The following is a 21,967-nucleotide window of genomic DNA, read 5'->3' as shown; positions in this document are numbered from 1 at the left end:
AAAGAAAATTTCTATTAAAATTTGCGGCTATTTGTCATATTGATGAAACATGTATAATTCATATCAGAATTGACAAATTTTAATTACACACGCGAACTCTTGCTTTAAACTTTAAACAAAACTCGGCCAGCAATGTTAAAAGGAAAATTACTCAATCGATTAACAATCTCTTAATAAAGGTAAAACTCGCGGAGGGCTTTTATGTGCCGTGCACGATTCGCGTGTCACCCGTTACGTGGCCTGAGATCGGCGGGAGGTTGAAGAAGGAGAGGAAGGCGATAAGGAGCGGTGGAGATTGGCGGGCACAGAGAAATAAATGGGCATGCGAAAGGGACGCGAGAGCAAATCATCGGTGGCCGCGCAGAGCGCGCTCTTAGCGATAAAATAAATTAACTTAAAGCTACCGGGTTGCGCGGGATTCTTTCGGTGGCGCGTCCCCGTCGCGTGTAATGACGCGCCGTAAATAACGATTTCCCCCTTCGATTTATCGACGAAGGGAACGTGACGGCGAGGGCGGGGAGGATCGGTCCAGACCCTCTTGGGCGCGCTGCATAAAAGTGATGCGGCGGTATGCGCGTTACAGTTGCCGGACGACGAGCATTATCCGTCCGCCGCGCCGCCGCGTCGTTACGCCTTACCAGGGAGCTCGTTCTCGTCGGGGCTAATAACGAGGCTTCTTTTTCTACGCCCGCCGGCCACGACCCGGGAGAAATCGTAACGATTAGTCGCGCAAAGTCGTAACGTTCCATCGGCACGTCGCCGCGTCGTTTGAATTTCTCGGCGCCGCGAAAAAAAAGTACGCACGTGAAGAGCTCGAGGGCCTTTCTTAATTGTAGCGTGAAGAGATGAAGGGAATCCTCCTTGAAAGGAAATGATCTTTGAAAATTTAAAAATTAGTAAAAGTTGTGATAAAAGTTGTATTTATATACAATCACGGTAAAGAAAAACATAGATTTTTATTTTCTCAGATAAAAATATAAAAGTTCGACGTGTTTTTAAAAATGTATTATTTAGATCGTTCATTCATTCTCGCGCCTATAACCCGTTCGTCCTCATTCTTCCGGGATCCTTCTTGCATCCTTAATAAATGCGTTCGCGCTTTGGAGAAATATCACCTTTCGGAAGTGCGAAACCAGCGTGCGTAATCAGCTGTCGTAAATAAGGCGCGATTCACACGACGATACATCTATCGCGCGTCTGTCCGCGTCGTAAATCCGCGGTTGGTTTCATCGAACCGACGGCCGCGGCGGGTGTATCTCCATCGAGATATCGGCGCGACTCCGACTCTCGTAACGACGAAGAGAAGGCAACAGCAGCAACAACGTGCACCTGTGTGCTTGCGCCGTCCCTTTTCTCCCCTATTTGTCGTCATTACTCATCGACAATATCGTAAGAGATATTTCGCGAGGAGCGAGCTGCTCCTTATTTATGTTCGAGTAAGACTCTTGGATTTACGTAACTGCGATACTCACGAACGAAATTGTTTCGTAGGATCACTTTCGCTTAAAGAACTTTATTATTCTTCTTATTTTTTCCTCTATTATGTAAGTAATAAATGAATGACCGATAGAGAAAGAGAGACAGGCAATTATAAATGATTGAATATTATTAATATCAACAATTAAAAGTTCGATGGTTTTTTAAGGAGTTTAATGTATTTGGAAAAAATTAATATCCATGACCTCCCCCCCTAACGAAATACACATTTTTTTCTTTTTCTTATTTTTGCCGAACGTTTGTGTGATCAATTATTTGATAAGATGTTATCATGTTTTGCTGTATTAAGAATCGGCGATCATCGCGACTATAGAAATAGAAACTCGATGCTTCGTCGAGCAAAACAGAGTACGCGTGTGTGAGGTATACGCGTATTCGATCGGCGTGCAACCGCTTCTACGGCGTTTCTCCGTCTCTCGTTAACGAGGCAGAAGCCACAGGGCCGGCACGAAACGCTGAAAAAACGCCCGAGGCCGCATCTAGATCGGGCTGCGCCGATAGAGCCGTAACGCCGAAAATTAGCGCCGTCCGAGAAACAAATACGTGAGAAGAGAGAAGGAGAAGGACAAGCGGTGGTTTCGTGGGACGGACGAGGAAAGCTCGCGCGTCGTCGTCACGAGAGAGAGAAGGAGAGACACGCGTATGTGTGCACGCTGTGTCGGCGGGAAGAGGATGAATGCACGCGCTCCGCTCGTCGTCGTCTCCTGATCGCGTCGTCGTCGTGCTCTTGCACATCACCGCGGGCTCCTGAGGTTTCGTGGAAGCGATCTCTCTTCCACCTGCCATACACCGCGGAAAGCGCAGTACCGGGGATGGATGTACTGGGTGTCCCGGAAGTGCATCTCTGTGGTTAAACCCGAAACTGGCAGACCACTTCCGTGTGTACGAGGCAAAACGCGGCGAGAGATGAGAGAGAGAGAGAGAGAGGGAGAGATAAATAGATATAGCGAGAGAGGGGGAGGGAGAGAAAGGAAGAAAGGGAGGAGAAATAGTTTCGGTGATGTTAAGTTGAAATGATCGAAATGAAGATGATAAAAATACTGAGTTCGGTGTCACGTGTTTCTGTGCATATATAATTAATACCTACATGTATAATTAATATTTATATAACGTGCAATTAATTAAACGTATTTGCATATGCTAATTATAGTTATATTATGAGGCACAGAGAGTTAAAGTTACAATTAATCTGACAGGATTATACGCTGTTATAAAAAGAATGGGTCCATCCGATCGATCGTTAATTGCGATCATCGTGATCATCGCGATCATCGTGATCGGAGAGAAGAGCATAAATTATATATATATATATCGATTAAAAAGATTAGCATCTCCCAACTTATTAGCGATGGCATCCGCGATACAGGTTCGCGCAGTGGATCGATCGAGAGTCTCGAAAACGGGAGTATACCATATGCCATATGGGAATATAAAGTGACGCGGGACGCTCGAGAGGGAGAGAGAGAGAAAGAGATGGAGATTGCTATGTGTAAAGCCCTTTGAACATTGTAGCGGGACGAAGAATTACAAACGAGGAAGGAAACGGCGGATGATCGAATGTCGGACGGAGCAGGTGCCTCGACAAAGTTACCCGTTTTACGTTGCCGCTTTATTTTGTATTCTATTCCGTTTCATCGCGCGATACCTCCGCGAATCAATCATAACGCGATATCGTCACGGCTGCCGTTATCGTTTTCCCGATGTAATTGTGTCGTCGCACACGCTACATATTTAATAGCAATAATCGCGGGACATAGGCGTAGCATATGCACCGTGCATATATGTATAAGTGAGAAAGTGAACACCGTTGACTCCTCGTTTCGCGATCATTATCTTAACTTTTTACCACGACTTCGATGTCGGGATTATTGCATCGTATTTATTTTCATTTTTTCTCGCGGAGAATTAAGCTTAAGAATAATAGGATTACGTGTAATTTAAAACTGCTCTTTGGGAAATTTACGTAAACGAATTTCATCGACACTGAAAGATTACACAATTTTTATTATCATACTCGGCGATCTCGAAGTAGAAATCATAGAAAAGAATGCCATCGTCGGCCGGGCCGTATCCCGTGGTTCCGTTTAATTTTCTCGAATACGATTTATCGTGCGCGCGATCGCTTTTTTTACGATCTAATTTTTAGTATTATTGCCGGGATAGACATTGACGCGGCGTCGACAACAGCAACGCGGCTCGATCCTGACACCTAATTTCTCGTTCTTCCCGACATCAACATAAACTGTAATGAGGATAGGGATCGCCGATAAATACTTCTGATGACTCGGCCGCTGCCGTAAGGCCCTGATCCGTAGACTTCGAAAGCCCCTTTCCCGTAATCTGGGAGGAGGATGGCCATTAAAGCCGAGCGGCGCCTCCTCGGCTTTCTGAGGAATGTCACGCCCTTTCTTCTAGAGGAAACTATGTCCCCGGTTGAGTTTTCAAAATAAATAACGCTGTGAAAAAGTCATTAACCTTCACATTCATTTTTCATCACTCGTTAGTTCAAAGCAGTTTAAAACAACGGTACAAATATAAATGAAACACGCATATTGTGTCTTCACAAAATTGATTTCACTTTCGTATCTACATAGGTCATAGGTAAATAAAACAGATAAAGGGGAAACCACCACTATTTTGAAAAAAGATTACATATAGATAAAGCTGTATAAATGAACATACTTTGGGTTGCTTTGACCTTTGATCTATTACAAGATTAACGAGCGATTGTCTCGATTGACAGTGTGTCCCCAAAGTTGGGTCTGAAAAACATGGTAGTCACTTGGACGAGAACAGACAGCTGCTTTCGATCGGTGGCAAGCGTCTTATCGAATCGTTTCGTGCGGCGATACGTCGTCAAGTGTGGCGGCTAAGAAAAGAAAGAGCCGGCGACGGAGACGAGAGCGGGATCTCTCAAAGGCGCCTTTATCGGACGATTTACAGCTTTCAGCAACCTTGTGGCGACAACGGCCGCTTCATAATTTGTTTATTCGTATTGTCGCTCATTAGCTATACCAGCTGAGAGTTGTGTACGACGGAGGAGAAGGTCGCGCCGCGTCTATGATACATAAGACAACCGGATAAATCTTAACCCTGCGTGTGATTTCAGAGTGATAACGTACGTCCGGTTTTTTTTTTAAACGTCTTGTCTGTGATCATCAAATAATATAGCGCCACACTTCGCATCGCGAACACAGTGTTTTGGAGATCTGCGTCCAGATTCTGTGAGAGTGTCGCATTTTTTTGGCTTTATGTATGTCCTTGCGGCATTTAATTTCGTAGGTATATTGAATATGTATTAGAGACAAAACGGCTGTTTATACACGTCTCCGACTCATTTCTTAATCGATCGAAAACAGACCAATGACACTCTTGTGTCATTGATTAATTTGATGTGAATTAATTAAATTTCGTATAATGCTCGCGTTAAACATTTACTTAAGAAGTCTGCAGCGCGTGACGTAACAAAACATTTTTCGCGCGGCGAAAATAAAATATCTTACAATTAGCGTTACGCAATATTCACGTGGCCGTCGAATGGAGGACATCCGCGCCCTGTAGCATTTGCTTAGCGATGCAGCGTCGACAGCACTCATCGCCAGGACTCTCGCGCGCGCGTCTCCTCCCGCGGGATATTTTGGCTCACATAGCGCGGATAATCCGGCTTAATGTCCTCCTCGACGTGAATGAGAACGGCGTCTCGTTTATCGCGACCGAATGCGCCGCCGAGCCGAGATCCTGTCTCGTCGTCGCTCGCGCCGAAATTCGACGGGGAACGTCTCAACGGACAGACAGTAGGCAGATGCTACCAGAAATCCCCATGATACCTTTGACGTCGCGAGACGAACGATCGGCCCTTCTCGGTAACCGCCCTCGATCGATATTCAGCAGATCTTTATTCGCGAGATCTTTTTGGAATCGCTGATTAACTTAATTTCGTCTGATTCACGATAAATCTTGAGTGAACCTTATATAAAATAATTTTTACTTGACATTTTCTTATAATTTTATTGTTCAAAAACTTCTGTAGTTAATATCTATTTTTTATTTGCTTATTTATTGGGAAAGCGATTTGTTAAAAGCTGACTGGACAGTACAGTTTCGTGAACAGAGACAAAAAATCGGGAAAGTTGCAAATATTCTTTGTTTGCTGCCATTAACGACTCTTTATTGCTGGGTACAGGTCTAGACGTACTGAAACGTCTTGCCTTGTACACCGTCGCCTATAATTACATCATAATGTCTTGGCCTGCTAATCTATTTTCTTAAACTTGGCGAGTTATAACGCCTAATTATGGTAATTGAGTTTTTCGTAGTAAGAAACTCTTTACGTTGAAGTGTGCCCATAAGTTCGAGGGTATAATGGCGTTTCTTAAATATCTTTATAAAATTCTGGAATATTTTATAGTGCGATGGAACTTGGAAAGCATATTACAAAGGAGTTAGTATAGTATATTGAACATTTTCGTGGTAGATATAAATATTTTATTATGATAGCAAATATATTATGTGTCAGATATAAATGTATTATGATAGTGATGATAATGTAAATGTGATGAATATAAATGTACGTATAATTTACTGATTACGTCTACTATAGGTACTCTAATTGAGTATTGTTGAATTATATTAATTTTTTATTTAAAAATTCTTGAATCGCAATAATGTTACGAGTGCGATACATTTTATCATCAGTGACAATAGCAAGTGACAATACTATAGTTAATCAAAGTGCACGTATTTTCAAACGTGTTTATTTTTCCGATTTTACGAGGGAACATTTTACGATGTAGAAAAACAGTGTAGCTACTACGTTTATTTTTTTACGTGATTAGCACGTGCAGGACGATACAGCTCCGATGTAATCCCTCGTGCGGAATCTCGAAGCGCGAGAAAAACACGTCGCGCATAACTTTCATTATGGAACCGGCTAGCTGCACGGACGGCGGATCTCCGCGTCCGAAAAACGTGATTCCGAGCGACGATTTTCCAGATCTCTCGTGTCGGGCGAATATAATTCCTCGACGCGCACCTCGGCCGAACGAACGCACCTTGACGGCCGCTACCGGGATCCGCGGCGCAGCACGGCCGTGGTCGTCGGTTTCTGGCCCGGGGAACGGGGTCCGGTTTTTATTCCAGAGAACGCGCGCCTCGGAAGCCAACGGCGCGTCCGCCGTCTGACAGCCGGCCGGGATTGACTCGTGCACGTTTCTATTCCGACCTTTCAGGATTCTACCAGGTGTCGCCGACGTGACTCGCGGCCGCGCGACGTTCCTCGCGCGCGAGTACGCGCGTTTCATCCCATTTCAGCTCGTTTCAGGAGTGAGAATCCTCCGAGCCGAAGCTGCTTCTCGCGAGAGACGAGTTTTTCGCGAATTCTTGAATAAATGCGTTCTAGACTGAAATTTAACGTTTTTATCGGAAATATCGCGCATTATCCTTGTGTCTCGCTGAGATAACAAACGACATGTTGCTTTCAGCAACATGTACGCGGGGATAATGTATTTTTGTCAATTATACAAGGATCGAACGAGTTTAAGGACGATACGAGTTAAGATAAGGTGCGATAACTGCGAGTTGCATGATAGTCTAATTTAAGTTAGCTCGTTTAATCGAACAAGCGATCTAATCGAACTGTACGTGTTGATCGGGGGTCTAGGCAGATGTTTCCTCAGATGAAGTTCCGAGTTTCCGGTCTGGACGCCAAGGCCAAGTACATCCTTCTACTGGACATTGTCGCCGCCGATGACTACAGATACAAGTTCCACAACAGGTAGAGGTTTTGCGTGGCGTAGGGGGAAGCGAGGGCGCTCACAAAAATATAACTGTCGCGGACAACTCGTGTGAACGATCTCAAGCGTTTTCTGAACCATGTTGTATACGAGATCTTTCAATACCGATCTTGATATCTGTATTTTATTTTTATTTCTTTTACTTTTAATGGTTGAAAGTGGAAAGTCATTAAGTACAAACGGATTTGTAAAATAGAATTTGCGTCGAGATCGTTGAAATCGGTTGTCCGACCAAAAGCGTCGTATCCGAAGATGATGATTTTAAGCACGGTCCCCCGTTTTCATGGGGAATAATAACGAAAAGTCAGCAGTGAACGGTAGAACTAATGTATGGTGTGTGTCTTTTTTTTGCGATTGCAAAATTGTTCGCAGACGCATGTTTCCCGCGTATAAAGTGAGGGTGTTCGGGTTAGACAAGCAGGCTAGCTACATACTTCTAATGGACATCGTGGCATCGGACGAATGCCGATATAAATTTCACAACAGGTGATACCATTGACCCTGCGCGATCGCAGCGATCCTGGATCATTGTTTTTAATTACGAATTAAAAGTATTACATTAATACTTGGAAAATTTTCTGGGGGGTACGCTTAATTAAATATTTTTCTGGCGTAGAAAGTATTCCAAATAAATTTTTGGAATTATATTTTGAAATAATGATCCTGGATCGGTCCCGATCGCGAATTACACTATCTGTACCAGGAGACTCTCCTGAAATAAGTGTGGAGCGTGCGCTGCGAACAATTCCTCATACTCGTCGAAGATAATTTATTTGTAATCCTGTGCAACCTTATATCGCGATCTTAATTTATGATTAATCCATCCCGCCGTGCGTAACAAATCCACGCTCAATTTTTGCATTTTTCGTGCGAAAAATCGGTTACGGACGGTACTTCGAAAAGTCACTTGCAAATGTTTAACCAGTAAATATTTGTGTACTTTTGTGAAGCAATATTTATTTAAAAAAAAAAAATAATGAATGTTTGATTCTCTCGCAGAAGTGCCACATAAGGGAGGGTCCCATGGGAAATTATTTCGACTTGTATGGGGATCGCAAGCCTTCACATTAGTTAACCGAGATGCTTCGTGAAACTCGCGTACCTCTGTGTTTCTCAAAATTTCGCTCGTATTCCAAATGAATATTATAATTCTCTAAAAATCCCGTTAAGCAATCGCGTGCTGATGATCATTAATATTTCGGCATATCGCGGCTCGTGATTTAAGAATGACTCTCGCGACTGTTTGCTCGTTGTCGTTTAAAGTTTCTCTCGAATTTGGCCCAGCGCAAATATTTGCTTAGCTGCAAAAGTGAACAACCGTGTATTTCTTTCACGTACTTTCGCGCACTTCTCTCGGCCGGCCGCGCGACACGGGAACTTTTTCGCAACAGACAGATCCCGGATCCCGAACTCGTTCCTCCGACAGAGGGAACTCGATTAGCGCTCTCCACGTCGAGAAAACTCTTCGCGAGGCATCTCGGGACACCGACACATTCGGACGATCGAAACGCAGACCACAATGAACGATTACATCACATCGGCGACCGCAGCCACTTTGGAACTCGTCGAACGAGTTCTTCCTTCGGTCCTTCGCGCTCGAGTTTGACCCACCTGCGACGACGGGAAAGAGTACGAACGGTGGACACGCCTCCCTTAAAAGACAACAATCGCGTCTGGTTGATGCTCGCGGCGGGTCGAAGCTATTCGAGCCAACGAGGAACACCGGTCATCTCGAGCCTTCTTTCGGCTCGTTATAGATCATTGGTTTCGTCGTCTGCGTTGAGAGATGCATAGGCATGTTACCGTTGCCCTGCGAGGAAACCGTTGGTATCCGCTTGATTATCGGAAGCGCGATTAGCACATTCTCGTTCCAAATTACAGTCGAGTCTAGCCAGATATATCGAATAAAAATCTCAACCGACGAATTATAATCTAGTTATAGATAATTCTGGCGTGGAGGATGTAAATTAAATATTCCCCGTAGACAGTTTCATTTGAGATACAAGGGAAATAAATCAGATAGTAATTGATGTTGAAACAAAGTATAGTCTAGTCGGGCATTTTCTTATGGTCTGCATTTCGATCCGAGCGATTTGTCCTAGATAACGATGAGGAGCGTTTCTCGGTATCTTCATCGTCGTCGAGGCATGTTACACACGGCTAACCGGCACCCGGTAACTTTCTAATACATTCTTACGCGTGTTGCGAGGCAGTAGGTGGATGGTAGCGGGTAAGGCGGATCCGGAAATGCCGAAGAGGATGTACATACATCCGGACTCGCCCAGCAGCGGCGAGCAGTGGATGCAGAAGGTCGTGAGCTTCCACAAACTCAAGCTCACCAACAACATCAGCGACAAGCACGGCTTTGTAAGTACTGTACGTAACGCCAACCAAACAATTACTTACTTACTTACTAGTTACTCTAAGCTTTGCTCCTTTAGTTTGCAATTAATCGCTAACTTGAACCTGCCTGAAACGTGCGTGACAGGCCGATTCAAAATTGCGAAACGGCCGTGATCGATGTGCATGCATGCAGCACTCTCCGCGATAAATTAATTTACGCGACGATGACGATCGGTGGAATACAAGTAGAATTGGATCTATTTAGTTCAGCCAATAGAGTTCTCCTAAAATCTGGAGAGACGTATAATTCATCGAGTGATATTTTTTGTACGAAGCGTTAACACGGGGGAGAAAATCGATAAAGAAAGACGCTAATTATGCCTAATTAACAATCTAACTTTGCGATACGCCGGTTTTTTGCGTCCGAATAATAATCCTCACGTTAATCGCGTATACACCAGCGAAGAGGCCGAGATTCGTGAAATCAATCGAGAAACCGGAAACGGAGCAGTCGCGTTCCTTCACAACGGCCCTGACGGACCCCGTCAGGCGCGCGCGATCGGATTTCCGCGCGGATACCTAACCGCAGCGTAATCCTGGGATTAAGTTATCGCGATGGATTTCGCCGTCAAGTAGTTTCGCTCTTCCCCCCTCTCCCCTCCCGCGTTTCTCGCCCGCTTCGCGCTCCTCTTATTCGTCTTCTTCCTCTCTATTAGCCTCGGCCGCCTGCCCCCTTGGTCTCGCCCCCTTCAATCTCTCGTCTTTTCTTTCTCTTCAACACGGGGTGCGCGGAAGCCAGCGTTAACTAAAGAAGAAGCCTGTCCCCTTTCTGCGGCCATGGTGGTTCTGTCTCTTTTTCCCTACCTCGTCCTTTTTTTGCGAATCCTTTTTGCGGCAGCCCGTCGGCGCCCTTTGAAGGATCTTGCATCGCTGGCTCGTGAAATCTAGTCCTCCTTACCCAGAGCCCACCCGATGTCAATGGCTGGCTGTCGTGCAGTGCGTGGCAGATCGACCTTTGTTAAGACCACTCTTCTGCCTCCTTCTCCTTCTCTTTTTCTTCTTTCTAATCTCCTTTTTCTTTCAACATCTCTCTTTCTCTTTCACGTAAATACTCTCATAAACACGTCGACGCGAAGAGAGAAAAGTGAATGACTACTTATAAGAGAGAGAGATGAATATAAGGGATGGATGAAGAAATAGGGATAGAGAAAGAGAAAAGAGAAGTTAGATAGGAAAAGCGAGAGGGAGAGATAGGGAGCAGCGGGCAGATTGTCGTCGAAAGGTAATGTGGCCACGACATTATGCATGGTTCACCTACATCGTGTGACGGGGCAGCGGGCGTGCGTCTTCCGCCCTTAAGGGCTCTCTCTCTCTCTCTCGCTCGCTCGCTCGCTCTCTCTTTTTTTCTCTTCACTTCGATAGAGAGACAGGATCCAGTTTGTGCACGAGCCCAGAAAATGCCTCTCGAAAATATCTCTCAAACCCCTTTCTTGCCACGGCTAATAGATGACAGCCCTTTTCACCTGGCCTAACCCTTTCCAGGTTTACGAAAGATTTGGTTCGGAAGTCTTTTGAAGGATTATGTGTTTTTTCACGCTGTATCTCAAAAGCGTGTCTATAAGAGCGATCCGTATGAATACGGATGGAAACAAACTTGTTAAGAAAAGAAGCATTTGTTATTTATCGGTATACAATAAAAGATGCGTGACTTATTTTTCCCTAAACATGAAATTTGGAAAAATAAGTGTGGATGACGCATCGTCTTGGAATGATGAGTGGTTTTGTGTGAGAGTAGTCGGTAAATTTCGGATTCTCATTCTATGTATGCTTCGATTTTTCAAAGGATTACACAAGGCGAGAAAAGGTTTACTAGGAAACCATTTTTTCTGATTATTTCCCAGGAGATTATTGTAGAAAGAAACCTCAAAATTTGCACTTTATGGTCAAATATCCTAATTCTTTGAAATAGTGTTATACCGATAGGTAAAAAGGCTCCTAGGTGGTCCTCTGATGGGCAAACAAAAACGTATATTCACAATTACATTCTTTCTAAATGATCGCTAACGTCAGGGAGTCTTAACGTGGCACATTGAAGAAGAAACGTAGGTGTAAGTTGAATGTAAGACAAAAATTACTGCTGGTTTCCAAATTTAATGTATTTTATTAAATAATGTATCTTTGTTATAATGTCTAAATTTATAAAATATTTAAATTCAGTTATTGCCTTATAACAACGCGTTAACAATTATTAAAATCGTTTTAAAGAGTTTTAAATACAGTTTTAACAGTTAAAATATTTTATGTCGCGTTGCGGGATCCAGAAATTCGCTGCTACTTCTTTTCCTATGTACATAAATCTACTAAGACAATAGAAAGTGGAAGTTGGACTAACAAGAAGTTTAAGGAATCATCATGAGGCTTGACTTTGGTTGGGCCTGAATTTTTGTTTGAGATTTAAACCCTCTTCATAGGGCAGGCGGTTGTAGGAATCTCGAAGGAAAAGCAGAAGCGAAAAATTAACACGAACAACTTGGAATCCTTTTGACTCTAATCCTAGTGTTAAGGGACTGGGGGAAGGGATGACGATGCACCGGGCCTTTTGTCGGGAAATCCTGGCGTGGCAAACAAAAACGAGACACCGCCGAGTCCTGGTCCTTCCGAGATGTCTTCGAGAGCAATCACAAGGGAGGACCTAGGCCCGCGAGTAAATATCGGTGAAAGGCTGTCGAGGACCGCAAACAGGAAACTGACGGTGCGTTACCAGAACGGTTGGAGGCCATCCTGGTGACAACAGCGGTTGAAAGGACCTCGTTACTCCCGTTTTAAAGCGACACCGCGTGCGCTTCTTCAGGCGCTAGTAAGCATTAGGCGTGGGAATATTTGACAGGATGAAAGCCGTAGGGGCGGATCTGTTTTTTAAATAGAAGCTGTAATATGGTGGTCCCATGTGTGATATGTCCTATAGTTCATCAATAACCGGTTAAAATGCAGCGATACATATATAAGAAACGAAATGAAAAATAATTAGCTTTTGAATCGGCACGTGATTCGAAAGACGAAATGTATAAGATTCACAAAAACTATAATTAGGCATAAGATTCCGGCCGATGACCGAAAAATGTCAATATTTATTTATTCTGTATTATACATACGTCGATCGGCATTTTACTTAATAAAATAAATTTTGTTCATGTAAAGACGGGTGCACAATGCAAGATTTTTTACATTGGCGATAATTTATGCACATAATTTTATACGCTGCTGTTTTATAGGCTTATACTTCTGAGCCACATCGTTCGAAATATATTTATTTTCGTTGTTTGAACTAGCCTCGAGCACAATCCGGTGGCAGGTTCACGGATACCGTGGCTATTTATTAATTGTCGGCGATCGTCTTTTTCTTCGCGGTCGAGGCGCGTTATCGTCATTACGGCTCTTTGCTAATGAAGTAGTTTGATTCGGCGAGCGAGCCGCCTCGCCGCGGGACACCCGAAATACTGGAAATACTGGAATCGCGAGCGACCTTCCTCCACATCGCTGGAGATCGTCTTTTAGACGCATTCTCTCGCTTCGGTTGCAGCTTCTCGGTAAAATGCTTTCAACTGGTACTCAGATATGTCGCTCTTACTCCGTGCTCCAACGATTTTATTGCTCTCTGACGTTGTTCGCCACCTTGTTAGTCATATTTTTTCAAAACTGTCGTTGTCATTTGCATGCAAGTCCGTCGGGGCGATATTTGTAAAGCGTCCATGGAGAATGAATACTTACGTTTCAAAATCTGATGTCATTATCGAATAGCGTATCGAAAAGCGGACGCTTATCGACATGTCCTATATATACATAATTCTTCCGGGAATATAACGGATACTAAGCTCCCATTTATAAAGTGAATCTTGCTCGATTCAGATGTTAGCGGAATAACGAGTCGCAACAATCTTTTTTCCGTTTTTCTTCCGCATCTAAATCCATCGTGACCCACATCCAGCGAATGACATTCTGATGAATCGTCCGGCGAAGGTACAGCCGAGAAACTATTTCAAAGGCGCGAAATTTCGGTATTGTTCGATACGTGCTCGACATATCGCTCGGAATTCCGCTCGAAATCAATTTCCAATTTTCGCCCGGCTGTAGCGCGTGCACAGGCAGCATACCCATACCCGCGTGCGCGCGCGCGCGAGCGAGCGCAAAAAAAATAAAAATATCGAGAAAACGGGGGAGAATTCCTTTTTCAATTTTCCGAAAAAAATTAAAATGGGGAACAATCGGTCTGTCGGACGGAGAGAGCGACCGAAACTCGATCAAATGTGCCTCGCAGCTTTAATTATCCCGCGCCCAGCGGCAGAGCTTACAGAAGCACGGTCGAACGGCGCTCGTGATTTGTTTAGTAATGGATACGTGGCTGTAGTAGTGTTCGTTAGTTGACATTCAGCGATAGACCGATATGGAACGCGGCTTATCCGAGAGATAGCGTTTCCCATCTGCCTGCCTCACCCCGCGCCGCGCCGCGCCGCGCCGCGCCGCGCCGCGCCGCGCCGCGCTCGGTCTATCCACGATTTTTCTCCCGCGGCACTTGCGCATTTCCACATCAGAATGGAGACCACGTTCTAAGATAATATTTAATACAATCTGCGTCTACGACGTAGACTTCAGATTGTTTGTCGGGGGTACGAGGATAGCCGCGAACGCGATTGGCAACCGCAGCTCTCATGACAGCTTACACGTGTATTCGCGCCGCGTGCAAATAGGACACGCGGTTATCCGCAAGCCGTGCACGCTCTCGCGATAGACGCGACGCGAGAAGACGCAAGAATCGGTATATCTCGGGTACACGGTAGATCAGCGGTCTCGGTTCGCGCGGGGCTCGTTTGCGTGCGTCGCGTGCACGCACACGCACGCTCGTTTTCATTACGACGGCTTCGCGTGTCCCGAGGCGTCGTGCCTTCGTGCGTGCGTGCGTGCGTGAGCTTCGATTCTCGGCGGTGGCTCGGGGGCCATTTTGCTGTCCGCTGTGCGAGAGGAACACCGATTCGATACGTGTCGCGTCGCGGACATTAAAGCACGGCCGCGCGCGCGCTGGATGCCGCGGCCCCGTTTTCATGGGGATTAGTCACGAAAATCGCGACGAGATTGCGCGCGATTTACATCGGCGACTCGTCCGCACGCGGAAGTCGCACGCGCGGTTGCGGTACCAAATGTACCAATATGAAACGCCAAGAGATGCTTACCTTGTCGACTCAGCAGCGCACGATGATTGACTTTAATATTACGGGACTCATACGTCATCTCATGTTTGATTGAACGCAAATTTCTTATCGACTACAAATTGTGAAAGCGAGTCGTTCGAAAGGGTTGATAGTCACGCTGTGTAGGAGTCCTTACGCACCCGCGAAGATCACCGTCAATGGGACTGTGCTTATATTCGCGCTCGCGCGCCGTTGACGATTACGATCGTCGCGATTTTTGCAATTTGCGTAAGTTATCGCGGCCTGAAGAGATCGTTCCGGTTTTATAGGTACGCATTTTGTCATTATTTACTGCGCATAAATTGTCGTTTAATATTCTCCGCGTGGTTCCGATAACGCCGGGCATCCTTTTGCCGCGCGCACGTCGAGAATCCGTGTCGCTTTGTTCTCTCTCGGCACCGCTCGTATTTACCTAATTATCGACGAAGTGTATCCTTTATGTTCTACCCACACACACGCACTTTGTGCCCCGGGTTTTTCAAGTTCATTAATATGACTCGCGCGGCTCGTCCATGCTTTTACTGCCAACAGTTGTGCGTCCTTTGCCTTCAATTTTATCGCTCTTCTTATTTACATAGCGATAAGCTTTCGTTCGATCGGCGAAATGCGCTAGAAAATGTCGCACGATGAACGATAAATAACAAATAACATCAATTCAGCGAGATACTTTTTCCGCCTGTCCACACATCGTTATTTCAATTTAAATCTCGACAGCAAAAGAACATAAAGAACTCGTATTGTAGGAACCTCTTTCCATCTTTCTATTCTCGTTTAATCGCGGTATCGAAAGAGCAATTATTTCGTGCTGCATTCTTTTACATAATTTTCAATTTTCATGTTTAACTACATCGAGTAGCGTTAAACTAAACTGCATTGCTTTGTGCGTCACGCCCGTTTCCAGACTCTGTGGCAAAAAAAAACCCGCTCGCTTCGCACGCAGGCATTACTAAATCATTTGCCCGCGGCTGCGTTTCGCACGCACTCCGCAAATTTCCCTGGGGGTTCGCCCTCCGGTAACAGTCGAGCGCGAATTCTACTACGAATTCTAGTTCTCGACACGAGAGAAGAAAAGAGACCCCCACCCCGCGCATGATCGTCCAACGGGGTTGATATTTCGGTATGGTCGAAAGAAAACTTCTGCATCGTTTCTTTATCCAGCGGTGCTTACTCTTTTCTTTCTCTCTTTCTCGCGTTATATATCTTGGATCGATTTTCGCAGCTAGCGTAAGCATGCCGGCGTGTAAATTCCTGAATCCTTAATGAACGTGCTAACAACGGGCACCCGTAATAACTAAGTTAAATCTTAGCGTGATCGAAGAATGTATATCGAAAATATACACCGCCCCGCTATCCCCCCCCTCTCTCTCTCTCTCTTTCTATTTCTCTCTACCCTATACTTTCGACGTCTCGCATACCGCTCGTTTGCTCGGCCTCAACGTTTACTTAAGACACTCCGAATTAACGAGCGCGCGCTCATTTGCAGCTTCACGGCGGGCTGATTTCCAACGTGACCTGTCTCTTAAAATTTTACGAGATTCTCGAGAAACCGAGAGGCGACCGTCGGTCGTCCGCCGCGGCGCGCCGCGCGACATGACGCGCGCGCACGCACCGCATGTCCGTCCGTGTTTTCGCGAGAGGGGCTCCGAGAGAGGAGCGACTCTCGGATTAAACGGCGATTAACGATCGTGCATTCCGTATCAAGACATCATCGTGTATCATCCGCGACGGCGCGGCCGGTGCACGAAGACCGCGCGCTGCGGTGCCGGGCAATTTGCGTCCGTCGAGCGAGAAACGGGCGTGGAATCCGGTCGAGCCGCCACGGTGGCTCCTGATCGTTATAATAAATGGGATAATGACATAACGGGCACGCCAGGATCGAGAGCGCGCCCGGGTCCTAACGTCGTAATTATTACTTTCGGCTCGTTCCCTTACTCGACGTTCTCGCCCTCCCTCCCTCCCACCCTCGTATCCTTTCCTTTCGTGTTTCCCCCGCGACTACGCGAACGCTTTCCTCTAGCGCGAGAGGACGCGTCACCGAAATTTGCGCGCTCGTAAAAGAAGAGACCGATATTTTGGGCGGCTACGGAATGGGCAATGACAGTGTACACCTACGTTGCAGGACACGCGAGCTGTTTCCTCGCGCGTGACTCGTGTAGGCAAGACATAACGTATGCGGACGAAACTTGCAAGTCTCGCTTGCGAGGTAGGTCGTACGGTTCGCCTCTCGCTTTCGAAGTTAAGTCTTCGTTCGATGAAACTAAACTTTACCCGTGATGCGTGGACGTAAACGTTTATTGGTCCGTCGGGGCGAAAACTCAAAGAAGGAAGTAGACAACTATGATAACTGTTGCAACATTTACACGTAAGTAAGCAAGTTGATGAGTGAAGAGGCGTCCGCCAACTATCGGCTACTTCCTGCTTTATTCATCAACTTTCGTATGCAGTATTTCTACGCGTCCTCTTCGGGAATAACGTAGGTTCAATAAACTCTACAACGCGAGAAGATCAATGAAGAAATGACTGAGTATAAAATATAAGTAAATCGAAGATTTTCTGAACACGAGTGGTGCAGAAAAAAAAATTGGATATTGGTCATGTATAAACATGTAGATTCTTATAAGAAACAAACTTCAAATATATCACAAACAGAAATTCAAATAGAAAATGCACGATGGTTACATCACGTTGAACGAAGATTAAGGTCGCAGTTAATTCTACTGACGGTTGTAATCCATTCGGAGCTCCGTTATCTTCTTTTTCGCGCCAACTCTACGCCCGCGCTGACTAACAACCCTCTTTTCCGCCGTTCGTTAATCAACGGCCGCGCACACTTGTCTGCCGAACGACTAACCGACCACTTTTTATTTTTCCGTCTTGATGTCACGGCACGGCGCGGCATTCTCGTAGGTGGCACTCGGTGGGCAATTTAGCGAGCGACGAGAAATCCGCGACGCGGATTTTACCGTCGCTAAATTGGAGTCGCGAGCGTCGTTTCTCGTCAGTGAAACGGAGTGAATGGGCTCGGTATTTGGGACGGATCGACAAAGGAACGCACGTTGTTTCATCTGAGATGTTGGCTTGTTTACGGAGCTAACAATCTTGAAACTTAAGAAACATATATCGATCAATCTCTCCTCTGATAAATTTTGAAAGTCGAATACTTGAGGCTCTAGACTAATCGTTACTTTACATATTTTCTTAAAGAGTACATGCATACAATGCATATTAGATAGACTAATCGCAAAGATATATGCTCAGCTTACAACGTCGTAGGACGTCAATAATAAACAGCTTTATTCTTAATACCCGTGAGGAAGATAAATCTCTCGGAGGAGTCTGATATCTCCAGTCGTCTCCTCTAATATTTCTGCTCTCATTTCCCGCATGTAAGCGCCGCTTTTCCGCGCTTTAATATTCAATTTGTAGGTCGTTACATGGATACGTCACCTGTCGCGTTTCCGACTGAAAATTTCACGAGCGAGCGCGCGCGGCTGCTTTCGGATTCACCTAGTTCCGCAGCTGTCGGCGTCATTGTTCTTCAGCCGGCGATTTTTCGCGAAGCCGCAGTCTGCGATATCTTGGCAAACGCCGGAGAACGCTAAGTCCGCTGAGTACGCCCCAAGCGTGACAGCTGTCACTCAGCGGGCATGCATCATCCATGAGGTTGGCATATTATTCCAACTAGCAGCATTCATTTCGCAAGGTCGATTATTTCATGCGTATGTGTGTGTGTATACGCGCGCGTTAGTATATACTTACTGGCTGTCTGTCTTGACAGCAAAACCAGCCATTCTACTTCCAGCAATCTAATCGAATCGATGAATTTTCCACAAGCGTTCGCGTTACTGGCGACATTGAATAATCGAGTGTTTTATGGAATCCCAAATGCGTAATCACGCATCTGAGGACAGAGGTATCTGCTTCTCGTATCTGCTTCTGATTTAGTTTCGCGCCTATCACTGATCGCGCCCTTATTGTAAATCGTCATTTATCCGTAGCTAGTCTCGTTAATACGGTTACTCGTGCTCTTCATATATTTTTTTGGTCGCATCTTTATTTTCCATCTCCCAAAACGAGAGTGAATAATTCATAAGATGAGGCTATTATCAATCATCATCATCGTTACGTAATCTGACGTGGGATGAAATTAGCGATTAAATTAAAGCGAAACGGAAGAGCGTAACAATCAAGCCTCGCGGCATTTACTTGCCGATTTCGCCAATGGAGACGCGGTCGAGGTGAGAGGAAGCCATAAATTGATCTTAACGAAAAGAGACGAGAGTTCCGGGCGGAGTTGAAACGAGATAGGAATGAGTTTCGTTGGGGTCACCACCGATGGATTTCCACGGTAAGCTCTTCTCTCTCTCTCTCTTTCAGTGTGTACGTGTGATAGGGCGCCGAGGGGCGCGCAAGGGAAGATAGAGTAGGTCGGTTTAATAGAATCGAACAGGCGGTAAGGCGATCCCGGACGATCTGTCTTTTGCCACTGAACGGCCCAATCGAAACCCTCCCGGCGACGTCTGACGCGACATTTCCTCACCCCGCTCACCCATACCTCTTAACATCGGCAAACAACCCCTCGTACAACGTCCCTAACGTCCGCGCGCTGTTTCGTGGGGTAAGACGCGCCCTCGCGATCCGTAAGTGATGGATTTCTCGGGATACTCCTTGTAGCAGGGCGAAAAATGGCGACGATAGACGTTGTTTTATCCAAGGAACAAAATGCTTCAATTTCTCCGAATACAAAATAAAAAGGAATGATTAAAACATTCAAGGAAATGAAAAAACGGTAAAGTATAAAAATACGTGAGTTTTCAGAACGTAGAAAATACCCCAAAAGTCTATTTGCAGACATGACATCGGCTTTGTTTAAATCTTTTTAGATTTAATTATCAACGAGATTGTATGATTAATGTCACCTTATTATCGGAGCATCTCCGTGCCTTTGACACTTTCTTCAAATCTTTTTTCCTTGCCGAACCGAGTACTCTCGCACGACTCGAGAAGAGAAAATTCGGAAGATAAAGGGATGTTAATGAGACACACACAGAAAAAGAAACAGGAAGGGAACGCGGTATTCTTATTCTTGGTAGGTAGTTTCACGATGTTACCGTTTGCTCACTTTTTTTCCCGCGGTTAGACGACGTCGTCGCACGCGCGGTGGAAACGGAGCGAGGAAAGTAAAATTAAAAGGTACATTGCGCAGGGCGGGAAGGGTCGGCTGGCAGAGTTAAATAAAAAGCACAATTCTTTTCTTGCCGACCTGCTCCCGACGACGAGGAACGAGCGTTCTTCCGTTTCCGCAGCCGCGAAACTCGCGACGGAGAGGAAACGAGAACACGCGCGGTTATCATTCGCACGGATAGCAGTTTTCTAATTTTCCTCGACGTGGCTACGTGCACTTTTAAACACGCGGTTCTAAGCCCGAAAATAGCGAGCTCGAGTCGTAAGCGCACCCACGTTTCTTTTTAAACTGCAACGCACGCAAGTTTCATTCCTATTTCAATATTAGTTAGTCTTTACGTCTTGATGCGTAAAATATCGAAATGTGTGTCCACGAATACATAAAACGCGCTCCGGAATATTTAACGCTAGAAACGAAATTAGAAAAAAAAAGGAGATAGGTTATTCCGTGCACGTCGGTGATATCCAACCGGATAATTGCGCGCGGTGAATCAGATTGTTCGCCGTATTCTCTTTGTCGAAAATTCGCATTTCCGCCCGTTTCGCGGAGCGGCGGGTAAATGAATCGCCGCGCGATTTTCGGGCAGGCGAATTTTCCGCGCGGTACCCCGTGAAATTTTCGACGCCGCGCCGGCCACGGGATATCATTTCCACGACCTTACCGGAGGCGAGGTAAATTTCGTCGGCATTTACTCCGAGGGCAACAACCAGGGGAGGGGGCGGGTGTGTGTTTTTTTTTCTCGTTTTGTTTTTTGTTTTGGATTTTTCCATCCCCGTTCGCAACGCGAGCGCAACGGAGTGTCCCCTCCGTTACTCACATGTACGCGTGAGCGCGCGTTATACCGGGGTGTGTCGAATCCGGACGCCCTGAGTTTCGTGGCAAATTGAAAAAAAAATTGGATACCGCCCGGCTGTTGAGCTCTCTATTGCCATTCTATTAAAAAATACCGGCGGCGGCGGTGGCGGCGGTCGGTGCGTCAGCGTTACGTCGCGTTGCGTTCCTCGTGTTGCGTTGCGTTGCATTCCCGGGGTTCACACGACGCATTAAATGCATCTAGCGCGATTTTCTATCGTGTACGTAAAGCCGGCCGCCGACGATACGCATATTTACGCATCGTCAGGCATTTGACAGCTCGTGACAAGTGTCCCGGGGAACATGATGCGTGCCGATGCGATAAAATGCAGCATAATGTAAAGCAGAATTAATTATTATGCATTATTCCATTCCCGTACAGTAAGATACATCGACGTGACATTGTACTTATTCGTCGCTGCACGTAAACACGAGTCGATTGAAAAAATAGAAAAGCTTATCAATGAAAAATGATTCGTGTTAGTGTATACCTAAAATCGTTAGTCAAATCTCAGGTAGCAGAGTGATGTCAAATGACGTATTAATAACGTCTGAATGACGTCTCTAATACGCCATTAAGATATCTTTAGACGTCATCCTACTACCTGGAATATTATTTGATTTTTAACAATAGGTACTTTCGTCGAAAATTAATGTCACATAGATGCACTGTAAGTTATTATTATAGTTATAATGAAATAGTCGAATTCCGTACGCCTACGTTTATCGCCGCGGGAAATTTATCATATATAACTAACTCGAATTGCGCGCTTTTCGGATAAGAAATCTCCACGTGTACTATTTTCCACTTTGTTACAATATTTGCTCATTGAGAAATGTCCTGTAAGAGGATTCGTCGATCCGTTCAGCCTCGAATACAGGCAACTTAACAGCGATACTCTCTCCTGGTCTCACCTCGTATAAATCTCATATAAATCCCACTGAAGCGCGATGAAAACGCGACGATTCTTTTGTATTTCCGTATTACCGTGAAAAAACGATATCTGTAATCCGTACGTAACATGGTCGTTTTAATTCGCGAGTAACCGTGTACG

General features: G+C 45.5%; 1 protein-coding gene and 1 long non-coding RNA gene across 5 annotated transcripts in view; one reads left to right on the top strand and one right to left on the bottom strand.

The window, feature by feature from the left end:
* LOC139777677 (uncharacterized) overlaps nucleotides 1-21,967 on the bottom strand; it is a 136,298-nt gene that overhangs the window by 31,982 nt on the left and 82,349 nt on the right. The gene's annotated exons all lie outside the window — the stretch shown is intronic.
* Bi (T-box transcription factor bifid) overlaps nucleotides 1-21,967 on the top strand; it is an 87,047-nt gene that overhangs the window by 24,451 nt on the left and 40,629 nt on the right. For 2 of the 4 annotated variants that reach the window (XM_071714909.1, XM_071714924.1), the window contains exons 3-4: nucleotides 7,157-7,270; nucleotides 9,503-9,665. In XM_071714909.1, the coding sequence (XP_071571010.1) occupies nucleotides 7,157-7,270; nucleotides 9,503-9,665 (277 nt within the window). Of the gene's footprint in view, nucleotides 1-7,156; nucleotides 7,271-7,661; nucleotides 7,776-9,502; nucleotides 9,666-21,967 lie in introns of all 4 variants that reach the window. The other 2 variants (XM_071714918.1, XM_071714933.1) reach the window with 2 other exon arrangements.

The sequence above is a fragment of the Temnothorax nylanderi genome, unplaced genomic scaffold (genome assembly GCF_030848795.1).
Source record: "Temnothorax nylanderi isolate EJ_2023f unplaced genomic scaffold, tnyl_v1.0 TNYL_tig0006_pilon, whole genome shotgun sequence".
Taxonomy (NCBI): Eukaryota; Metazoa; Arthropoda; class Insecta; order Hymenoptera; family Formicidae; genus Temnothorax; species Temnothorax nylanderi.
The sequence above is the reverse complement of the archived record's forward strand: the minus strand, read 5'-3'. Positions and strand labels throughout refer to the sequence as shown.